An 18,549-nucleotide genomic window follows, 5' to 3' on the forward strand; every position below is an offset into this window, starting at 1 on the left:
TTGTGGACACCTCAAACACCACAACAGTTAAAAGGCAGTCGTTTCTGTGGGCAGCTGAGGTGTTTTCTTGGTTTTCAATGGAGGAACCACAATAAAACCAAATAAATCTGAGTTGTACATCTCCTTTAAATGCTCTGTAAGGGAACTGTATGGGGATCCTGACTGAGTCTGTGTCACTGCTCACCCAGCCCAGCCTCACAGGACCAACCGTCCTTCATCTCCTGCTACTGCTGTCCACAGGTGACAGCTGCTGGCCATGTATATGGGACTTCCCACTTGGACTCTTCCAAATAAACCTTCATGGGCCTTATTCTGGGACAGACCTGCCTTTGGAGCCTTCAGCAGGGAAGCTCTCCTCCAATGTCAAACAGAGAACATATGTACTCTCAAAAAAATCCAACACGCATTTGGAAAACGCCCTCTGATAATGCCTGGGGTGTTTTTCTTTTTATAACTTACTTAAATTACACAAGTAGAAAAGTTATGCTTATTAATAGTTTAATGTATGAAGGAAACATCCAGATTTCTGAATATGAAGGTACATATCTCACATTAATTTAAGTCTACATAAAGTAGAGCCTCTATAACTGACATATTGAAATTTACTTTCTGCTTAGCCATTTGTTATGTAAACAATTGTACATTTATTTGCCATTCTAAAACTTCAGGATCAAGTTTACATAATTTTGCTAAATTTCTGTGTTTGCTCAGAAGCAGTTTACAGTACTAAAACCAACCAGCCAAAGAACAGCTTCAACAGAAAGTTATGTCAAAAGAAAAAAAAAAAAAGAAAAAAAAAAAAAGAGGAGGAAAGGAAAGAAAAAATCTAACTAAGTTGAAACATATGGTGGTGGGGAATGGGCGGTCACAATGTTCACAGAAAAAGGTCAGTTAGTAAGTTCTTCTGCAAAAAGCCTACACACTTCAGTCAAGCACATCAGTAGAATGATCTGGGAGCACATAAACTGTTTCTGCCAACTGTGGTTTCCTCTGCAAAAGAAGGAATCTCAAGGCCAGCACGTTGATCCCACTCAGCCCAGTTGGTTCATATGCACACTGTTCATGTGAGGTGTCCAAGTTCCAGTCCACACCTGCAAGAGAGGCCTGTGTTAGCACCGTGCCTTGGGCTGCTCCAAGCAGGGCTCAGCTCACAGGGACGCTGCAGGGCTCACGGCTCTTCCTCTCCAGGACAATTAACAGGGCTCTGGGTGTGCAGCAGATGCATCTGCAAGCCCAGTTCCCGAATCCCTCCAGCTCCCAGAGCAAGGGACTTGCTCTCCTCCTGACCTTAAGTTCAGACAAGCAAGAACTTGATTTCTGCCACCTTGCTTTCCCCTAACACCTTCAGTTCTGAGGAATCCCAAGTCCAACCAAGGAAACCTTTCTTTGGGGGACAAAGTTCGCTCATTAAACCAGAAATGAACTCGCAGAGACGAGAAGCCACGTCAAAGCAATATCTGAACTGTGGCCAAACCCTCTCTCCCTCACACCTACGGTCCACCAGGGCTGAGAGCTGCTCCCCACAGCCTGGATCATTCCCAAGCAAACTAAGCCCAGAAACAGCTTTATTTAGTAACAGTATAACAGGGATCACTGTCTAATTAAACATAAGCACAGGATATAATCTGGCTAGAGCTACTGATGTTCCATTACAGTATTAGTTCCCGAGCACGAACAAGAGGTTTAGGGGAATTAATCCCTCTGCCTAAATTATATTTAGTGGACAAGCCAGGCAAGATCAGAGCTGTGAAGAGCTACTTAGTCCCTTCCTAAAGAGCTGCTTTACACCCTTCCCCCATGTGTTCCTAACACAGTCACAACACCCTGAACTACAGAGCCCTGCTGCTGTGTTCCCTTCTTGGGACGGGAAAAATTAACCAGCAACACATAAATTGGCTTTTCCTATGAAATTCTGCCCCGAGATTTCTTGTCCCAAATGCGTAACTGCACAGATAGGAATCACGGTACATTCTGAGTAAAACACACAGTGCAAAAAAATGGAACAATTACCGTCTGAGGCCCATTGTTTTCTGTGGAATTTGAAACCATCTTTATCAGCGAGTTCCAAGATGGGTCAGCAGCATGAGGCCCGTTAAAGATGGGGCCTCCAGTACCATCTGTGATGGGGGCTACAGGAGGAATTATGGCGTTCCCATACACAGAAAAAGGCATACCCTGAGGGGAAGGAAAAGCAACAGTCAGGATGATTTCACGAGCGCACAGACAGAAGGACAGGAGGGGATTCATGCCGCGTATGGTAATGGGGGCCGAGGAGGTCATTACCCCAACTTTTGGGAAGTCCATGTATCCTGCAGGGACAGGCTGATGGAATGTACCGGAAGGCGTCACGATTCCCGTGCTGTCTCTGTCCATGGCTTGGTGCGAGAACACGCCCGGATCAGACATGGGCCTGTGGATCATGTGGCTCCCCATCCCGCTGTGACACCAGTCCACCTTATCTGCAGCACAGACACGCAGCGTTAGCCTCACCCACAGCAGCCTCACTGCCCGCCGGCCTGCGGCTCCCAAGCTTGCACCCGCACTAGAGCTCTGGAGCACGTGGGGTGGAGAACACCAGGAAAGGCACCTGCAGCCCCCCGAGCCACTGCCAGGAGTTCAGGGCACTTTGCCGCAACCACAGCGCTGCCCCTGCAACTTTGCTCCATCTCCACAGCAAAGGAGGACTTTGGGCTAACTCCCCATCCTCCAAAAACATCAGATCTTCCAAAAACCTCAATTCCTCGTGCCTTCGGTGCTGTGAAAGGATAAGTGTACACTACCAAAACTATTTGCTCTACTTCACTACCATTCTTCCATTAACTACTGAATATTCTAATGGACAGAGAAGTATCTGCGCAATCCCAGACCAGAGAACGACCAGCACACGCACACACGTGCTCATTGTACTAATTCTGTCAAGTCATCAGAGGCAGCTTGGTATTGGTGCTGCAGTTCAAACCCCAGATGTCCAAAAATCCACTTTACAAAACAATACCTAAGAAAAGTGTATTTGGAGAAAGAGTACAGACACATTTCTGAGAGACCCTAATATTCAGGTAGAGAAGAGCCAATCCCATTGTGAACTGAAAATGTTGAAGTAACTGACCAAAGCAAAAAGCAAACAGCATCCAAAAAGCCGAGACAGGCGCAAAACACGAATTTTACAGCCACACAATGCAAATAAATAGTGAATTTCTACAGTTTTACCTGGGAAAAGACCACTGTTGAAGTTACAAAGGGGTTTGTATTTGGGGAAAAAATTCCAGCTGTCAGTTAAAACCTTCAGCTGTCTGGACTCAGTCAAGGAGCAAACAGATTGCTCTGAGGGGTGGAGCAGCTCCAAACCTCACAGGTTTTCCAGAGCAGACTAGATAAAGCCTTGAGGAACAGGCACAACTCATGACAAACCTCATTCTGTGCAGCAGGCTGACATGACATCCAGAGGCCCACTCCAACAGTCTCAGTATTCATATCTCCCCATCCCAAGCAAAAAAACCCTACAGAAACTTCTTTCTTTAGACAAAAAAACAAAAAACAAAAAGCCTCAACAACAGGAAAAAAAAACACTAACTGAAATTGTTAATAAATTCTGAAATACTAAAATCTATGCGAGTCCAGGAGAGCCAAGAGCTTTGTGCTAGTAGAAGGCAAATGGCTGAAAAAACAAAGGAAATTCAAATGTGGAATACTGTCACTTTATACAAGTGCCACCCTCAGCACAAAGTTCTGCCTCAGCTACAAATTAAACATGAACTCCACTGTAAAAACCATCTCCTTATCAACAAAAAACTCCAGACAGTTATCTTGTGACACCTCAATTTCCCCTCTTCCTAAAATCAATGATCCTCACTGTGTTCACACCTGGAAACCCTGTTTTTATTTTTCCTGCTGTTACTTGGACTACCAAATCTTCACGGCCAGGAGGTTTCAGAACCCCTGAGGGTTTCAGAAACCTTGTTAAAAAAAAAAATCAAGTGGATAGCAAGGCTAAGAGAAATCTTGCTCCAAATCCTTTGGAAAGAACATTTCTGTGTTTTCAGGCACTCACTTGTGCATCCTTCTGTGCTGCAGACAAGTTTGGCAAACACAATGCTGTGATCAGTTCAAATGCATCTATGAACAACACGTACCTTGACTGCCACCTATACCTTCGAAGGACCAGATCCCACTGTGTCCCACTGGAGCAGCCAAGTTGCTCCCAATTACAGAAGGAGTAGACGTTCCAGTTTGTCTAATACGTGCAGACCGCTCAGTGCCAATAGGAACAGGAACTTTTCTGTCCTGAGAAACGTTACTGGGTTTTTCTGATCCCAAGGACACTGCTGAAGGGGTGGGAGAGGGTGCTCGGACTCCAGAGGACACAGACTGAGCAGGAGATTCTGCAAGGAGAGCCACAGGTGCACTTAGTGATGGCAGCCAGATCCAACAAACCCATCCTTCCATGTCCAACCACTGACAACAGGGAGCTGGTTAATGCTGGTTAATTCATCCACCTCAGGACACTTTTATTTCCAGATCACAGAGATATTCACCACTGATTTAATCCCTTATATAAAATGCTTATCACGTCCTGGCAGCTCAGGCACTGGAGGACACACACCACAAAACCTTAACTAAGCATCACTGTCTATCAGCAACAGAGGATTTGAGGATTATATCCTAAACCAGAGCTGAAATAAGTCCATATAAACCCATGTTTTTGTCAGGTTTGTTTTTTCTTTTTCTTTCCAATTTGTTCCCTGAGGGGGTTTTTGGTCCTTACGTTAGCCAATAAAGCAGACTAACACATTCCCTAAATAAACCAGCAATCAGAAGCTTATTTGGTTTCTGTCCAAAAAACTCCTCTAACTGCAGGGCACAAAGACAGAGGAAGGTACCAGAACCTGCCCTAAGGATTTTCTCCCGGAATTCCTTATGCAGTTCTGCGAGGCGAGTTTATTTATACAGCAGCTTCTCAACAGCTTCCTGCTGACCAGAACTCACCATTTGACGCTGATGAACATGGAGGCAATAAACTAAGAGGGGAAAAATGCTGTCTGTTAAAGTTAGCAGCTGCAGGCGCTGCGCCCAGCGGCGTGCCGGGCGCGTAGATCTGCCCTCCGGACAGGTTCGAGGCAAAGGTCCCCAGGTGCGTAGAAGAAGGTGTTACAGAAGCATAGGGAGAATCCATACTGACAATACCTACAAAACAAAATGGGCACAAGTGACTCCCAGAGCTCCAACACTCCATCAGGAGGTTGCCTGTATCATGGAAAAAAAAAACAGGAAGGAAAACCTGGAACCAATCCATCTTGGGGGGCGGAGCACGTGTTACAATTTTCCAAAGGAAACTGAAGCATGAAGCTTCAAAATCTGCAAGTCTATTCAGTATGTGGCAGTTGTGCTGTCTACCTAACATGTCACCAATTAGCCAAGATACTCAAAATACAAGAATTACTGCTCCCTTCATGTCCTCTTCAATGAAGAATTAAGTCTTAGAGATCTAAGACGTATACATTTGTGTATCTTAGGGCCATAAAGGGCCATAGTCAAAATGCTGACTAGTATAGAGACGAAAAGAATTGAACGCCATCATATTCACAACATAGGGAAAAAAGTGCTGTTTTATCTCTCAATCTATTAACACCTCAGTGGTCCTACAACAACAGGCAGGGATGGTCCAAACCTTGTAGGTACTTTCTGGAAGCTACGTAACAGGTTCTGTGACAACCCCCTGGCCTTGGTTTTGGGCAGCAAGCTCAACATCTCACTAAAAAATTCAGGCAGTCAATTTTTTGGATCAAATTTAGTTATTAAAAAGAATACGTCTCTTAAAAGTTACAAGTTCCTGTCAAAACACCACTGTTTTTACCATCCTAGCCCTTGGAAGATGCTGCATATTCTTCTATGGCCTCAGGACAAGCTATGACAAACTATGACAGTCACTGTTTGGCAGGGAAGGGAGGGGGAAGTGAGGGTTTTATTATCTCAGCTATTGGAAAGGAATGGCAAATGGAATGGAACGGCAAAACCCCCTGTTTTATCAAGCCCATCAGCTGCCAAACAGTTACTAGATTGGCCAGGGCATTTAAAATGAACTCAACTTGGCTTAAAAAAACCCAACAATAACCCGTATTATCACAGTACAGACACAAGCCAGAGAGCTACCTGAGGGACTTGGAGCTGGCCTCTGTAACGGTGGCCTAAAACCTGGGGCTTTGGAAGTATCAGACTGATGCAACGGATCTGAATTTGGCAAAAACGAGGACTTTGCTGATAGCATGGATTCTGGCGTTGTCGGAGAGGAAACGACGGACCCGCCCCAGAAGGCGTGAGCGGACGTGGGGCTGTTCTCAAACAGCGTACTAAAGGGCCCGAAGGGCAGAGTAGCACTGAAGTTGTTCCCCATGGGCTTGCTCGCTGGGTGGGCCGAACTCTGAGAAGCACTTTGTGTACTTAAGGTAGAAGGAAGCTGCACCGAAGAAGGAACGCTGTGGGGCCTTTTGATGTGGTTAACGTTGAGGACTGCGACGGAGGAGCTTTGCGCAGGGGCTGCATTCTTGGGGACGCTGCCGCTTCCGTGGACAGGCGGTCTGATGGCTGGGGCTTCCATCTTGGCTGCGGGCTGAGCAGACCCCATGGACGTCTGGGGCATGGGGTAGGTCATCGGAGCAGCGCTCGCACCTACCGCGGGAGCGGACGAGCTCGGCGCTGCTAAGTTTGGAGGCACGACCGTGCGAGGATCTGGTGCAGGAACCTGAGGTTGCTGGAGAGGGGGCCTGGCCTCTGGCAGAGATGCTCCTGGGGGCTGCTGATGAGCAGGATGCACAGAGGAGCCGCTGCTCCCGGGACTGGGCTGCCTGCTGCTGGTGGAGCCGCCCGCATCCACGGCGGGCGGGCTGCCCGCTTCCGGCTCAGACGGAGGCGCACCTTTATTGGGAGAGGCTGCGGCGCAGTCGGGAGGGCTGCTCCTGGAGACGCCCGCCGGCTGCGCGGGAGGAGAGGGAGACGAGGGGGAAGATGCGGGGTAGTGTTCTTTGGCAGTAGGAGTCGGGTACGTGGTGTTGGTGGGCGCCGTGCTCGCGTTGCTGGCCGTGGTCATCACGGTGGTGGTGGTGGCGTTGGACGTCTTCACCACCGTGACGAACAGCTGCCTCCTGACCGAAGGGGAGCTCGGGTTGTTGCCGCTCGCGGAAGATCCAGGCACGGTAGAGGCCACTGAAGTCGTCGTCGCCGTGGGACTCGCGGTCAAAGAGCTCGCTGAATTCACCTGAGAGCCGCTGCTGTTCTGGCTGTTGTGGCGAGGCACCATGTGAGGTTTCGGCGAGTTGGTCGCTCTGGCGGGGCTCAGCGGCCTGACGGGAAACGGGCCCCACGTGGACTGAGCCGGCGGGAAGGTTCCTCCGAAGTGCGTCATGGGCAGCCGGGGCGGACGGATCTGCTGGAAGGTCTGAGCGGCGAGGAGCGCGTGTGCAAACTGCGGAGGAGGATACGCCAGCGGAAGAGAAACTTGGAAACCGGGCCGCACGTTGTTCACGGGGTTCTTAATGCCTTTGTGAGTGGATGCTGAGGAGATCGCAGGCACGGTGAGCGCGGAGGCGGTCTGAGATGTCGACGAAGCAGCTACGGTGGTCACTTTGATGCCCACCAGAGAACTGTTAGCAGCTGTAGTGGCGGCAGGTGTCGCGGACCCTATTTTGGAATTTACAGTCGAACTTTTCAAACGGTTCTTTGGGATAAGTTCATCGATTTCCTTATCTGGATCCTTTATCAGAGCATTGATCAACTGTGTGGCCTGTCTGGTGGATTCGGTGCCACCCCTACAAAAACGAAGGACAGGGAAAGTGCATCGAAAGCATTTACACACGTTAGAGCCAAAGCCCTCCCACACATGATCCAGCCTATCATCACCCCAACACCAACACAGAACCCAAACATCTGTGTTTCACCTTCTCTCACAAGCCGATTTTTGCACTTGCTGATGGTGGCACTCTGTTGCCCTACCCCATTCATTTATCTTCAAAGGGATCATCCAAGGAACAACCAGATGAAACCTTGAATTTTCCTACGCAGACAAACATTCTACAAGGAGAGAATACCCACAGGACGGAGCCAATGCAGGATCCTGCTCACCTTATTGTGATGATTCGGTCTCCAGTTTTATCCTTCTGTTTGTCAATGTCTATATGCGCTCCCGTGCACTCCCGGATGGCATTGATGTTACATCCTCCTCTGCCAATAACTCTGGAAATCACAGTTGATGGGACAGAAACCTTCTTGGATCTAAATAAAAAAGGAACAACATTAAGTAGGAAACACTCCCACGGCAAGAAGCTGTGGGCAGGCTGGTCAAAAGAGCACTGTATTTTCTGATTCAACCAATGCAGCAGCAACCTTGTGAGATTTCCAACCCACAAAAAAGGTTATTCAGTAACTCCAAGGAAGGCTGCACAAAAGATAGCATCAAAGGGAACTAGGGGAATTATTTTGCTTACCTTCTCACAACTTCCTTCCAACCTTCTTCCCTTTTCTGACCACGTTTAGGACTAGCAATGGTTAACTTTCCATTTGGAGAAGAAAGGGGAGAAGGAGCGGATTTTGTGCACGTAGACAAGGAATTACTCGTCACTTCATTAATAACTTCAGACAACCTGCAAAAGGAATTAAATGCTGTCATTATATGGAATAAAAAACAACCAAAAACCGCATGACTTGAACTTTGCACGCATGGTCACAGAAACTTACTTGATGGATGACTTGCCAGAGACTGCCTTCCTCTCATCCTTTGGACAAGTGACGAGCACCGAGGGCTGCTTTTTGTTGCTCTGTGTGTTAGTGACAGCTGTGGAGGAATGATTGTCACTTTTGTGGCTGCTGTTGCTGCTCTCATCGCTGCAGCTGGAGATCCTCATATTGTCACTGTCGCCACTCTCACTAGTGCTGCTGCTCTTGGACTCCCCATTCACCTTCTCAGGTTGGCTATAGGAAATTGGAAGCTGATCATCAAATATAATCTGAACATTATCAGGGGTTACTTTATTTTTCCTGTTTTTCCTCTTGGAGCTCGTTGTGGTGATGGTGTTATTCCTCTTCCCATGAGAGCCTGCTAACGTTGTCCAGGTTGCAGATATACCTATGGTGGTGGTGGTGGTGGCACTGGGAGGCTCCATTGGGACCTCGGGATCATCTGACACAAGAGCAACGAAAAAGCAGGAGTCATTTAGCTGGCTGGAGAAAACCTGAGTATTTTGCTTTCCAAATCACACCTGTCCTATCAAACAACTCTAGGTCTAACTCTTTTACAAAACCCCCGACTATGAGACATCCATAAATCTATTTCAGATGTCATACCAGCTCATGCTACTATTTCATTCTTTTCTTGAAATAATTGCAGTAATCACCTTCAGCTTTTAACTTCTCTTTCTCCTGAGCAGCTTGAAGTTCAAAATTCTCTTTATTCTTTGCTTCTATTTCTTCTAGTTTTCTCTTTTGTTCTTCCTTTTTCTTTCTCCTTTTCTCTTTTCTCTTCTCTCTTTTGGCAGCCAGAGCCAGTCTCCTGCTTTCTTCCCTTAGCTACAAGTCAAGCACATGGAACAGCATTACAAGATGTCCCCTGCACTTGAAGAAATCCAAATGCTTTTTATTTCCTTGGACTTCTGTTATTTCTACTGCTGTACCATGTTTTTTAGTAAATTAAGTTCATTCTTCTAATATTTAATATGTATTAACTTTTAATATTTATTAACAAAATAGGGTTTAGACCTAAGATCCGTATGAGTATGACTAGAAAATGCCACACTCATTTTTTTGACAGATCACATTCAGAAATCCTTCCTTTGGTCCAGTACTGGAAAGTCCTTCTTTTGGTACAGTGCAAATAGTTATATTGGCATTTCCTGATGCAATGTCTCTGAAAAATAGCAAAGTTCAAAGATTACCTGAACAACAAGATGCTCAGCTTTAGACACTCCAATTAGGGTGATTACACACACTCCTATATCCCAACAACTACTTCTACCGACCTTATCATCTTGAAGGGAAGTGAAATTGGAATTTTAAGGGAGAAATATTCCCAGCTGCAACTCTTTGCACTTGCCTTCTCCAAGTCCAGTTCCTCTAGCAGAATGCTCGCGTTTTTGTTGGCTTCTGCAGCCTGTCTGTCTTTGGCTTGAACAATTGACTCCATGCACAGGTGGCACTTCTTCAGCATCTCCTGAAATGACAAAGTACATCGAGTACAAAGTGCCACGTGTTCTCATTTCCTGCTGCTTTTCCTCAAAAATTCCAACGGGACTCGTGCTCTGGCTGAAAGCTGGTGGCCAGCGAGCTAGAGAGAATTCATATCACTGTCTCTGAAGCTGAGACACAACACTGCTCCTTCTCAAGGACTTCCTTCCCTCCCACCTTACCTTATCAGTAATGGTTGCTATGTATCTCATGCACTCCGAGTCGGACGGGAACTGGTTTACCTCTTTCACCAGGTAACGCACCACTTTCACATGACCCTGCAAAACAAGTTTCAACAACAACACTTTCCATCAGCTGCCAGACCAGCTGCATCTGCCTTACTGAGAAACACTTCAGTCCCAGCACTCCTTGCAAAATATTTATTTGCAACTCCTCAACACATTCTCAATACTTTTTTGGAGATCTTTCTCACCTTCTGAACTAGTGAGGCACATTTCTGCACATTTCTGACACCAGAGAAGGCAAGTAATTACCTCTCATCAGGTTGCCCTTACTCCAGAAGTACTTGCACAAACTCCTGCCTTTTTGAGGGCAGTTTTCAGACGCCCATCTCTAACAGCTAAACAGCTACAGGCTTCTACAGTCATCTGCAATGTTTCTAGTACTGCAACACCTCAACTCCACTCCCTAACAAATGAACTGTAGATTCAAATCAGGCTAAACTGCACTTTTTTTGACTGAAGTCTTTATCCTCTCTTGCAGAAGGAACCAATCCCATTTCCCCCCAGTTCTATCACACAGAAACACAATGCAATTTTCACCCCTCGCACACACCAGAACCAGTCCCACTACACTGCCTATAAAGCAAACTGCAATTCGAATTGAACATAGATATTACACAGGTGACACACGCATCTGTTTCTGAATACTCAATGCCAAGCACTCAACTGACATTATTAAATATGTAGCTCATGTCAGCATGGCCTACTTCTAACAGCTACGTAGGGATGACAAGACAATCCTAGCCAAGGGCCAAGCTGAACTTGACATTCTACCTTTCGGAAGGCTGCCATCAGAGGAGTTATTTTCCTGTTATCAGCTGCATCCACGTCAGCTCCGGCCTGGACCAGCAGTTGGACAACATCAAGATGCCCACCATTTGCTGCCAGCCACAGTGGAGTATTGCCCTTCTTGTTCCGCACATCGATGTGAGCTCCCCTGCAAAACCAAACGCATTCCATCCAAACCCTGCGTTTAGGCAACAGGAAGCACTCTGACCCCAAGAAGGAACTTCATTCGAGTACTTGGGACAAATTAAATCATGTAGTAAAAGGCAACAGACCCATGGAACCTCTCCCATTTCCTACCCCTTCACTGGACATCTGAAAATATTAATGTAGATTGGGAAGATGAAGTCTAAAGAGGTATTTTTCTTTCAGCTGCTCCACAGCAAACACCATACCTGCTAATGAGGAGCTCACAGAACTTGTAGTGCCCTTTGTCTGCTGCAATGGTTAAAGCTGTATCTCTGGATGAAGGTACTGGGGGAGCATTGACATCTGCACCTTTGTCCAGCAGGACCCTGCCCACTTCTGCATATCCCCCAGAAGCTGCTTCCATTAACGGTGTGAGACCAGTCTGGGACAAGCAAGCAGGAGAGGAAGCCATTAGCGGGGGGGTGAGGGGCTTACCTGACACAGCATTTCTACCATTTACCAACACAATGGATTACTACCCTTACGCTTGGAAACACCTGAAGATGTATCAACACTTCTTGGGAAAAAGACTTTTTTTAGGAGCTTTGCGAACACCAAAATCATAACCTTTAAATGCAGCCATTTTTTTTCTATACAGTATCTGGTTCAGTTCAGTTAACTGAACTACAGAACTGGAGAAGCTGACTTGCACAAAAGCAAGAAAATCAGGCAACAACAGAGACATGATGACTTACAAGCACCTCTCTTTGGAGACCCCTCCAGCTGTTTGCTCTTTACCTTGGCTCTGTGCTCCACGTTAGCTTTTCTGTCAAGCAGCAAGCTGACCACCTCAGTTCTTCCTTGGAAACAGGCCAGAGTCAGAGCTGTATTCCTGTTGGTCTCGATCTGGGCATTTATATCAGAGCCCATGTCCAGTAACAGCTTGACAGCAGCGGTGTGCCCATTCATGGCTGCCAGCATCAAGGGAGAAATGCCCAATTTACTGCCAGTTCTAAAAGAGAAGAATGAAAGAACCAGAAATTTCAGAAATGTGAAGACAATAAACTAATGAAGGCAGAGTACTTAGACAAGACTGAAACATCAGCTGCACACCAACCACTACTGAACCTACAAAAGGTTCTCCACAGCAGCATTGTTTAGGACAAGTATTTCTACTTAGAGACACCACGCACGTTACTTTTTGACTGCTTCAAACTCAAGGGCACCTCTTCTGAGGCGTGCTTGTAACTCATCATCTGTGCTCGGCCCTTTCCTTGTAACCAGACAGCTCACACCTGAGCCGTTTTCTACCTCCCAATGGATGCACAAACACGGCATTAATGCATACAGAGAGAAAAACTATGCAGGGAAAACACACACACTTTCCTCATGGAACTCACAAGAAAGCACATGAGATAAGGGCTGTAAAGGGAACTTGCCTGGAATTGATTTCTGCCCCGGCATTCAGCAGAATCTTGATAATGTTCACGTAGCCACCCGAGGCGGCGAGGCTCAAAGGTGTGTAATCAGACACGTTCCTGTGCTCCTTGTTTGCCCCTCGAGCTAGCAGCAACTCCACCACCTGCAGGGTTTCAACAAACAACATCTGGTTTTCTCCCAGACTTGAAAATCTATCCAAGACAAATGCTTTTTAGACCTAAATATTCTATTTGGAGATATCAGGGGTAAGAAAGCTGCTTTAATTAGTTGCTTTGCTATACCCCTTGCCTTCATGACCAGATGAGGCCACACCTGTGTTCCCAAGGCCACCATAAAACTTCCTTGGGAAAAAAAAAATAAAAATCAATCATAAACATACCAAATTCAACAGCAGAGCAAGAAAAAGCAGATCTCTTGATCATGATTTCAGCCTGTCAGACCCAGAGATTGAGTTTCAATATGGTGGACAAAGTACTCCTGCTTTTTGTCCTCTCCTGAAGAGGACCAGACAAGAAACTGAACTGTCTAGCAATTCAAACTCAGCGTACATACACTAATGCGAAAACCCACGGTGTCACTCCCAGTGCAATGTTAAATTTGCTTCACGTTCAGGTTTTAAGCATTAAAAACGTTTAGATTAGACCTGCACAATTCTCAATCAGAATGTTTTCCCATGAAATCACGGGACAAATACACTGTCAAACCCAAATATCTGGGCAGGAGGGTGTTCTGAAATCATCTCTGCTGCCCAAGGCCCAGCTTCTTCCCTTTTTTTTTCCCCAAAAAAAACTCCTATAAAGCTCATATATGGAACACATTTGTGTCTATCTCCTGGTTCTCAGCAAGAACACTCATGGCATTCACTTTCATATCTACACCTAATTATGCTGGTCCCAGCCCCATAATGAGGCACTACTGACTGCATTCACAAGGACCCCTGCACAGCACCGGTCCAGTTATCAAAAGAGAAAAAGCAATCCATATGAGACACGTTGTAATGTCTAAATATGAAAATGAGAAGTCCTCTGCATCTTTTTTAAACACGCATCCTGGGTGACTGTATCTTTTCTGGAAGATCTGTGTACTGTACTGACACAATCAATGATTCACACACTGCTTCTGAAGATTTAGGGTTTACTTCACCTCTTGCCTCCCTCCTGAACAAGCCAAAGACAAAGGAGTGTCCTTGGTTCTCTCAGACTGGGCTTCAATATCAGCTCCATTATCCAATAGGATTTCCACAACACCCACATGGCCAGCTGTAGCAGCCAAAATAAGCGGAGTAAACCCTGAAACAGAAAACATGACATGAGTTAAACCACCAGAAACGCAAGCCTGAAGGTTTCACACGCAGTCTAGGCTTTTTAGGGATTTATTTAATGGGACACACTGGCAAAGCACACAGGGTTCATACTGCCATGGTGAGATACCCACCTTTCTTGTCCCTGTGTTCAATATTAGCTCCTCTCTCCAGAAGGGTTTGTACCAGTTCTTCATGGCCTCCTGCACAAGCCAGTGTCAAGGCTGTGTCATGGTTACTCTCGGTCTAAACCAAACAGACATACACACCAGATGAACACTTGCTTTATCAAGTACAGCCCCTGTTACAGTGCTTGTTAACCAAAACATAACCGTACCCATGCCAAAACAAACAAGCTGCCATAAGCTAAGGGCATTTGCTGGATGCCCCCCTTGACAGCTACCTCCTGTGTGCAAGTTCCTGACAGGATTCTCCTTCTCAAGGCAGCTCTGCTGGGAGATTTAAGAAGAAATCCTGACAAGAACTGAGATTCTTCAAGAACTGAGCTCTCATCTGTGCTCTGCTAACCAGATTAACTTCTTTACCATTGCTTGGCTGTGACCTTCAGATGGTGTAAGGAAGGTAAGAATTCTGTCTTTAATTCTTAGCACTCCGGTTCAGCCAAAGGCTTCATCACAGCAGAATCCAAGCCAAGTGCCACAAGCAGCTAAGTAGCAAGAACCGGCTTTTCCAGGGATTCTCTCCTTTCCTCCACAAGGACCTCGTGCCTTTCCTCTAGTCCATGCTGCCCAAATCTTAGTCGTGTTATGTACAGCCCAGAGCTGTGCACAGATATATGACACTTAGTATGTGTATGCTTTTTGACAATGGCCAGCTAGCTTCAAGTCAACATAAAGTTGCCCTTTTAACAACTATTTTCAACACAGAAAAGCCTTTCCCTTAGTGGAAATGAGAGCTTGAATTATCTCCTTCTGCTAAAAAAAAAAAAAAAAATCAGTCATTATTAGTGTCGAGACTTGCATACATCCATGACCTCTGGCCAACCACTTGGAAGCATGACCAAAACTTAGTGTGCAATACTTTAAGGCTTATTTTTGTCTTAGGATATCAGGCCAGAAAACATTTAATTCCTGTCAGTAGACAACTCTGCTGTTTCTCATAATCATAGTGACAACAAAGGAATAAGAAATACAAGTGTTTAGTCATTCAGAGACCCTTTTTTTTTTTTGTTCGGCGAGAGCACAGAGGAAAGTGGGTTGTGACTCTCAGGGGTGTTGTTCTGGCTTTCTCAAAGCAGCAAATCCAGTCCCCAGACCCCAATCCATTATACAACAGAGCTGTTTGCCACGACTGAATTATTCAGGGGCAGGAAAAAATAGCTTTGTGCATCTGTGAGAGTGGTAGGCTCACCTGGGCATCGATGTCTATAGCAGGGTAGATGGGCAGCATGGCTGAAGGAGAAATGATGGGACTCGGAGTCGGCGTCTGAGGTTGGGACACAGAGGTTGCAATGCTGTGGGTAGGAGTGTTTGACATTGCAGATGCTCTTCCACTCACTGCTGTTGGACAGAAGAACCACACTTAGTCAAAGCAAAACACTTCCCAAGTGTAACGTGACAATAAAGGGACAGTGGGATGAACTCCCGCTGACAGATGGAACTCCTTAAAAACTGGTGTTTTCCACAAAGACACGTATTCCACACATTGAGCCCAACCTCTGAACCTTTAACTCTTAGAATTTCAACTATGAAAAAGGCTTACTGTATTCAAAAGAAAGAGTTAAGTATCAGATTGACATGTTTTCTAAAAGCCCACCACAAGATAATTTTTTTGTTTGTTTTCTTAAATCCAAAGATATTTCCTACAACAGATGAGCCATTATTTGGACCTGGAGTTCTGTACCTTTGGAAGCAGGGCTGCAGAACAAGTCCAACCAACAGGTATCTATGCATTTTTTCTTCAAACAGGTGAACTGTTTTCATGTACAAGTCTGTCCAGACTTCACCCCCACCCCCCATAAACGTAACAAAAAAGCAACAGGGCAGGATGCTCACATGCCAGAATTTGCTGAAACCAGAGAAGTGGAAGCTTTGTAACAGCAGGTTGCAGAGAGTTTGGTCGAGGTGTCAGGTAAGCAAAGCTAACACCACTTACAGTGACAGCAGTGTATGGACACAACACAAATAGCACCGACTGCCACGCTTCCTGAAATTCATTCTATGCATGGCATGTTTAGAAGTGCAGAGAAGCTTGAGTCTAAAGCAGCCTTTGGGGAAAACACCCATTTTCCTACTTCTCCTCAGATAAACTCCATGTTTTCTTCCCTGTCACTTCTCCAGTGTTCCTCCAACTGTTTCTCAGGTGTAACAGCAATGGACAAAGTGAAGCACCACACACTTCTGTCCAGTTGACAAAAGCACTCGAAACTGCAAAATGAAACAGCTTGCCAAGTGACAAAACCTGTCTCCTAACAGGCCCAATTGTGTGTTCCCACCTCTGCAAGGCAGTTGGATTTTACATCCATAACTAATTTAATTTCTGGATTTCCTACACACAGTCCCAGCAAAGAAGCTAATAAAATGGCACCGGAAGAAGCGAAGAGCTCTCAGCTTCTAACACAGAAAGTATCATTAACCTTAAATTTAAGATTAAGTCAGAACTCAGAATTCAAACTCGCTTGATCTGCACTTTTAAGTGCCTTCTGAAAACCTATCTCACAAATCACACTAGGTATGGATTAAAATGAACATACTGAAGACATGCCAAAATTTTTTGACAGAAGGTCAAAAATCACACATTTTAAACAGTTTCTAAGAATTCCTCCTCGAGTCCCAAAAAGGGGACTGGAAACATCTTCTCTATTACAGGAGACATTAGTAAATTCTCAGGTTAAAAAAAAAAATATCAAGTTACTTAAGAAGATCTCAGGACAGGTGAAGCCCACTTTTTACATCTGTAGCGAGGGGAAGGAAAACCAAACCGAAAACCCAATCACTGCCTCCCCCAAACACAAAACAAAGAAACCCAAAAAACAAAGATGTGTGCTTCATGTTAATTTGGTTCACATTCCTACAGCATAATTCACTAGGACACAATATTCATTTTTACAGGTAATCACTTGGATTATATTTATTTCAACATCACCTGTGTGAGGTTCTAATTCCTAATGAACACACCAAAGGTGATGAACAGAAGCTTTTCAGCATCTGAACTAAAATATTCAAAGTTTTCAAGAACCCAAAAGCTTTTCACAGCAGTCTTGAGCACTGAGAAGAGCAACCAACTAGCTTGATTCTACACACTAAACACAGATAGTCAAATAGTTATCTTTGCACTCTGCTCCTTGTGCTACTCTAATGGACCAGCAGCAAAGTGAACTCAAGTCTCTACTTCACCATGGAAACATCATCATTATTTCATGCCTGGGATAACCAAGTCTTCAAAGTTAGATCACTACTGGAGTATTTTAGCATATACATGACTTGGTACAGGACCACCTACACCTCAACCAAGCTTCTTGGTTGGAAGAGATCACCAAGCACCATTTGATTTCTCCAGTTGCTGTGTCGGACGTTTGCTGCGGTATCAGACAAAGAGTTCTGTGCTTACTGATATTGGGAACAGAACTGCTCTTGACCTTGATTTTCTTCTGGCCATACCTAAACTCTGCCTTAGCTAAAATGATGAGAAGACACCCTCAGAGCAGCTGCCTCCTCCTCCATGCCCACTGGCCTCAGCAGCACGCCATGCCCTTGGCTTTCACCCTCGTAATCCCGCTTCTCTTCACGTGGGCACAGCACTGGCCTTATGCACTGACTGCTTGTCCCTGTATTGTCAGCAGCAGACAGATAACAACTGTCCCACATTACACAGCAATAAGCCAAGATGGGGGACAGGAAAAAAAAATACAAGAAATGTATGGGACATCTCAGCTTTTCCCAACTGGTTTCAAGCCAACTCTACAGGCTTGTTCCACATCAGCTCCTTCTCTTCTCTGCCCCCAAATCCTTTGCAGCATGCTCAGTTATTGCAAACCATGTTCCTGCCACACAGGATTAAAATCACCATAGAGCACTTGAGATGCAGAACAGGCCTTGGACTGCAACAGTCCAAGTTATGTTCTGAATTCCAAAAACACAGGGCTGCTGCTGTGCAAGAAGGGCTCCACGGATGCAGCCTGAGAACCATTCCACACCTGCAGTCCTGGTGGTGATCAGTCAAGAGTGTGCAAGGTGGCCCAAGGCAGGTCAGCCCCACATGAAGCCAGCTCCTGCTCAGGTCCCAAGTGGGACACAACCTGATTTTCCTGGGATGCTGGCACTCTACTGTTATTTTGTTCACTACTGAGTCTCTGTGAAAAGCTTACGGCCAAGGCAGACTCTTTCTCATGTATTAATTTAGACAGCTGCATTTCCAGCTGACTCAAACCACAAGGTACCTTCCAGGAATTATCAAGTGCTTCAAGATTCTCAAAGTTCTTTGCGA

The 18,549-nt window shown here is 45.6% G+C and overlaps 1 protein-coding gene across 1 annotated transcript in view; it reads right to left on the bottom strand.

The window, feature by feature from the left end:
- Nucleotides 1–360: 360 nt before the first annotated feature.
- Nucleotides 361–18,549, bottom strand: part of ANKRD17 (ankyrin repeat domain 17) — a 68,873-nt gene continuing 50,684 nt past the window's right edge. The window contains exons 16-34 of the mRNA XM_062493681.1: nucleotides 15,475–15,623; nucleotides 14,238–14,349; nucleotides 13,947–14,092; nucleotides 12,803–12,945; nucleotides 12,162–12,375; nucleotides 11,630–11,805; nucleotides 11,223–11,385; nucleotides 10,389–10,484; nucleotides 10,076–10,192; nucleotides 9,381–9,552; nucleotides 8,725–9,166; nucleotides 8,475–8,630; nucleotides 8,113–8,262; nucleotides 6,148–7,799; nucleotides 4,984–5,181; nucleotides 4,131–4,379; nucleotides 2,284–2,459; nucleotides 2,011–2,175; nucleotides 361–1,091 (exon numbers count right to left, since the gene is read on the bottom strand). Of these exons, the coding sequence (XP_062349665.1) occupies nucleotides 1,032–1,091; nucleotides 2,011–2,175; nucleotides 2,284–2,459; nucleotides 4,131–4,379; nucleotides 4,984–5,181; nucleotides 6,148–7,799; nucleotides 8,113–8,262; nucleotides 8,475–8,630; nucleotides 8,725–9,166; nucleotides 9,381–9,552; nucleotides 10,076–10,192; nucleotides 10,389–10,484; nucleotides 11,223–11,385; nucleotides 11,630–11,805; nucleotides 12,162–12,375; nucleotides 12,803–12,945; nucleotides 13,947–14,092; nucleotides 14,238–14,349; nucleotides 15,475–15,623 (4,736 nt within the window). The 3' untranslated portion in view covers nucleotides 361–1,031. The remainder of the gene's footprint in view (nucleotides 1,092–2,010; nucleotides 2,176–2,283; nucleotides 2,460–4,130; nucleotides 4,380–4,983; nucleotides 5,182–6,147; nucleotides 7,800–8,112; nucleotides 8,263–8,474; nucleotides 8,631–8,724; nucleotides 9,167–9,380; nucleotides 9,553–10,075; nucleotides 10,193–10,388; nucleotides 10,485–11,222; nucleotides 11,386–11,629; nucleotides 11,806–12,161; nucleotides 12,376–12,802; nucleotides 12,946–13,946; nucleotides 14,093–14,237; nucleotides 14,350–15,474; nucleotides 15,624–18,549) is intronic.

Source organism: Cinclus cinclus, chromosome 5 (genome assembly GCF_963662255.1).
Source record: "Cinclus cinclus chromosome 5, bCinCin1.1, whole genome shotgun sequence".
Lineage (NCBI taxonomy): Eukaryota > Metazoa > Chordata > Aves > Passeriformes > Cinclidae > Cinclus > Cinclus cinclus.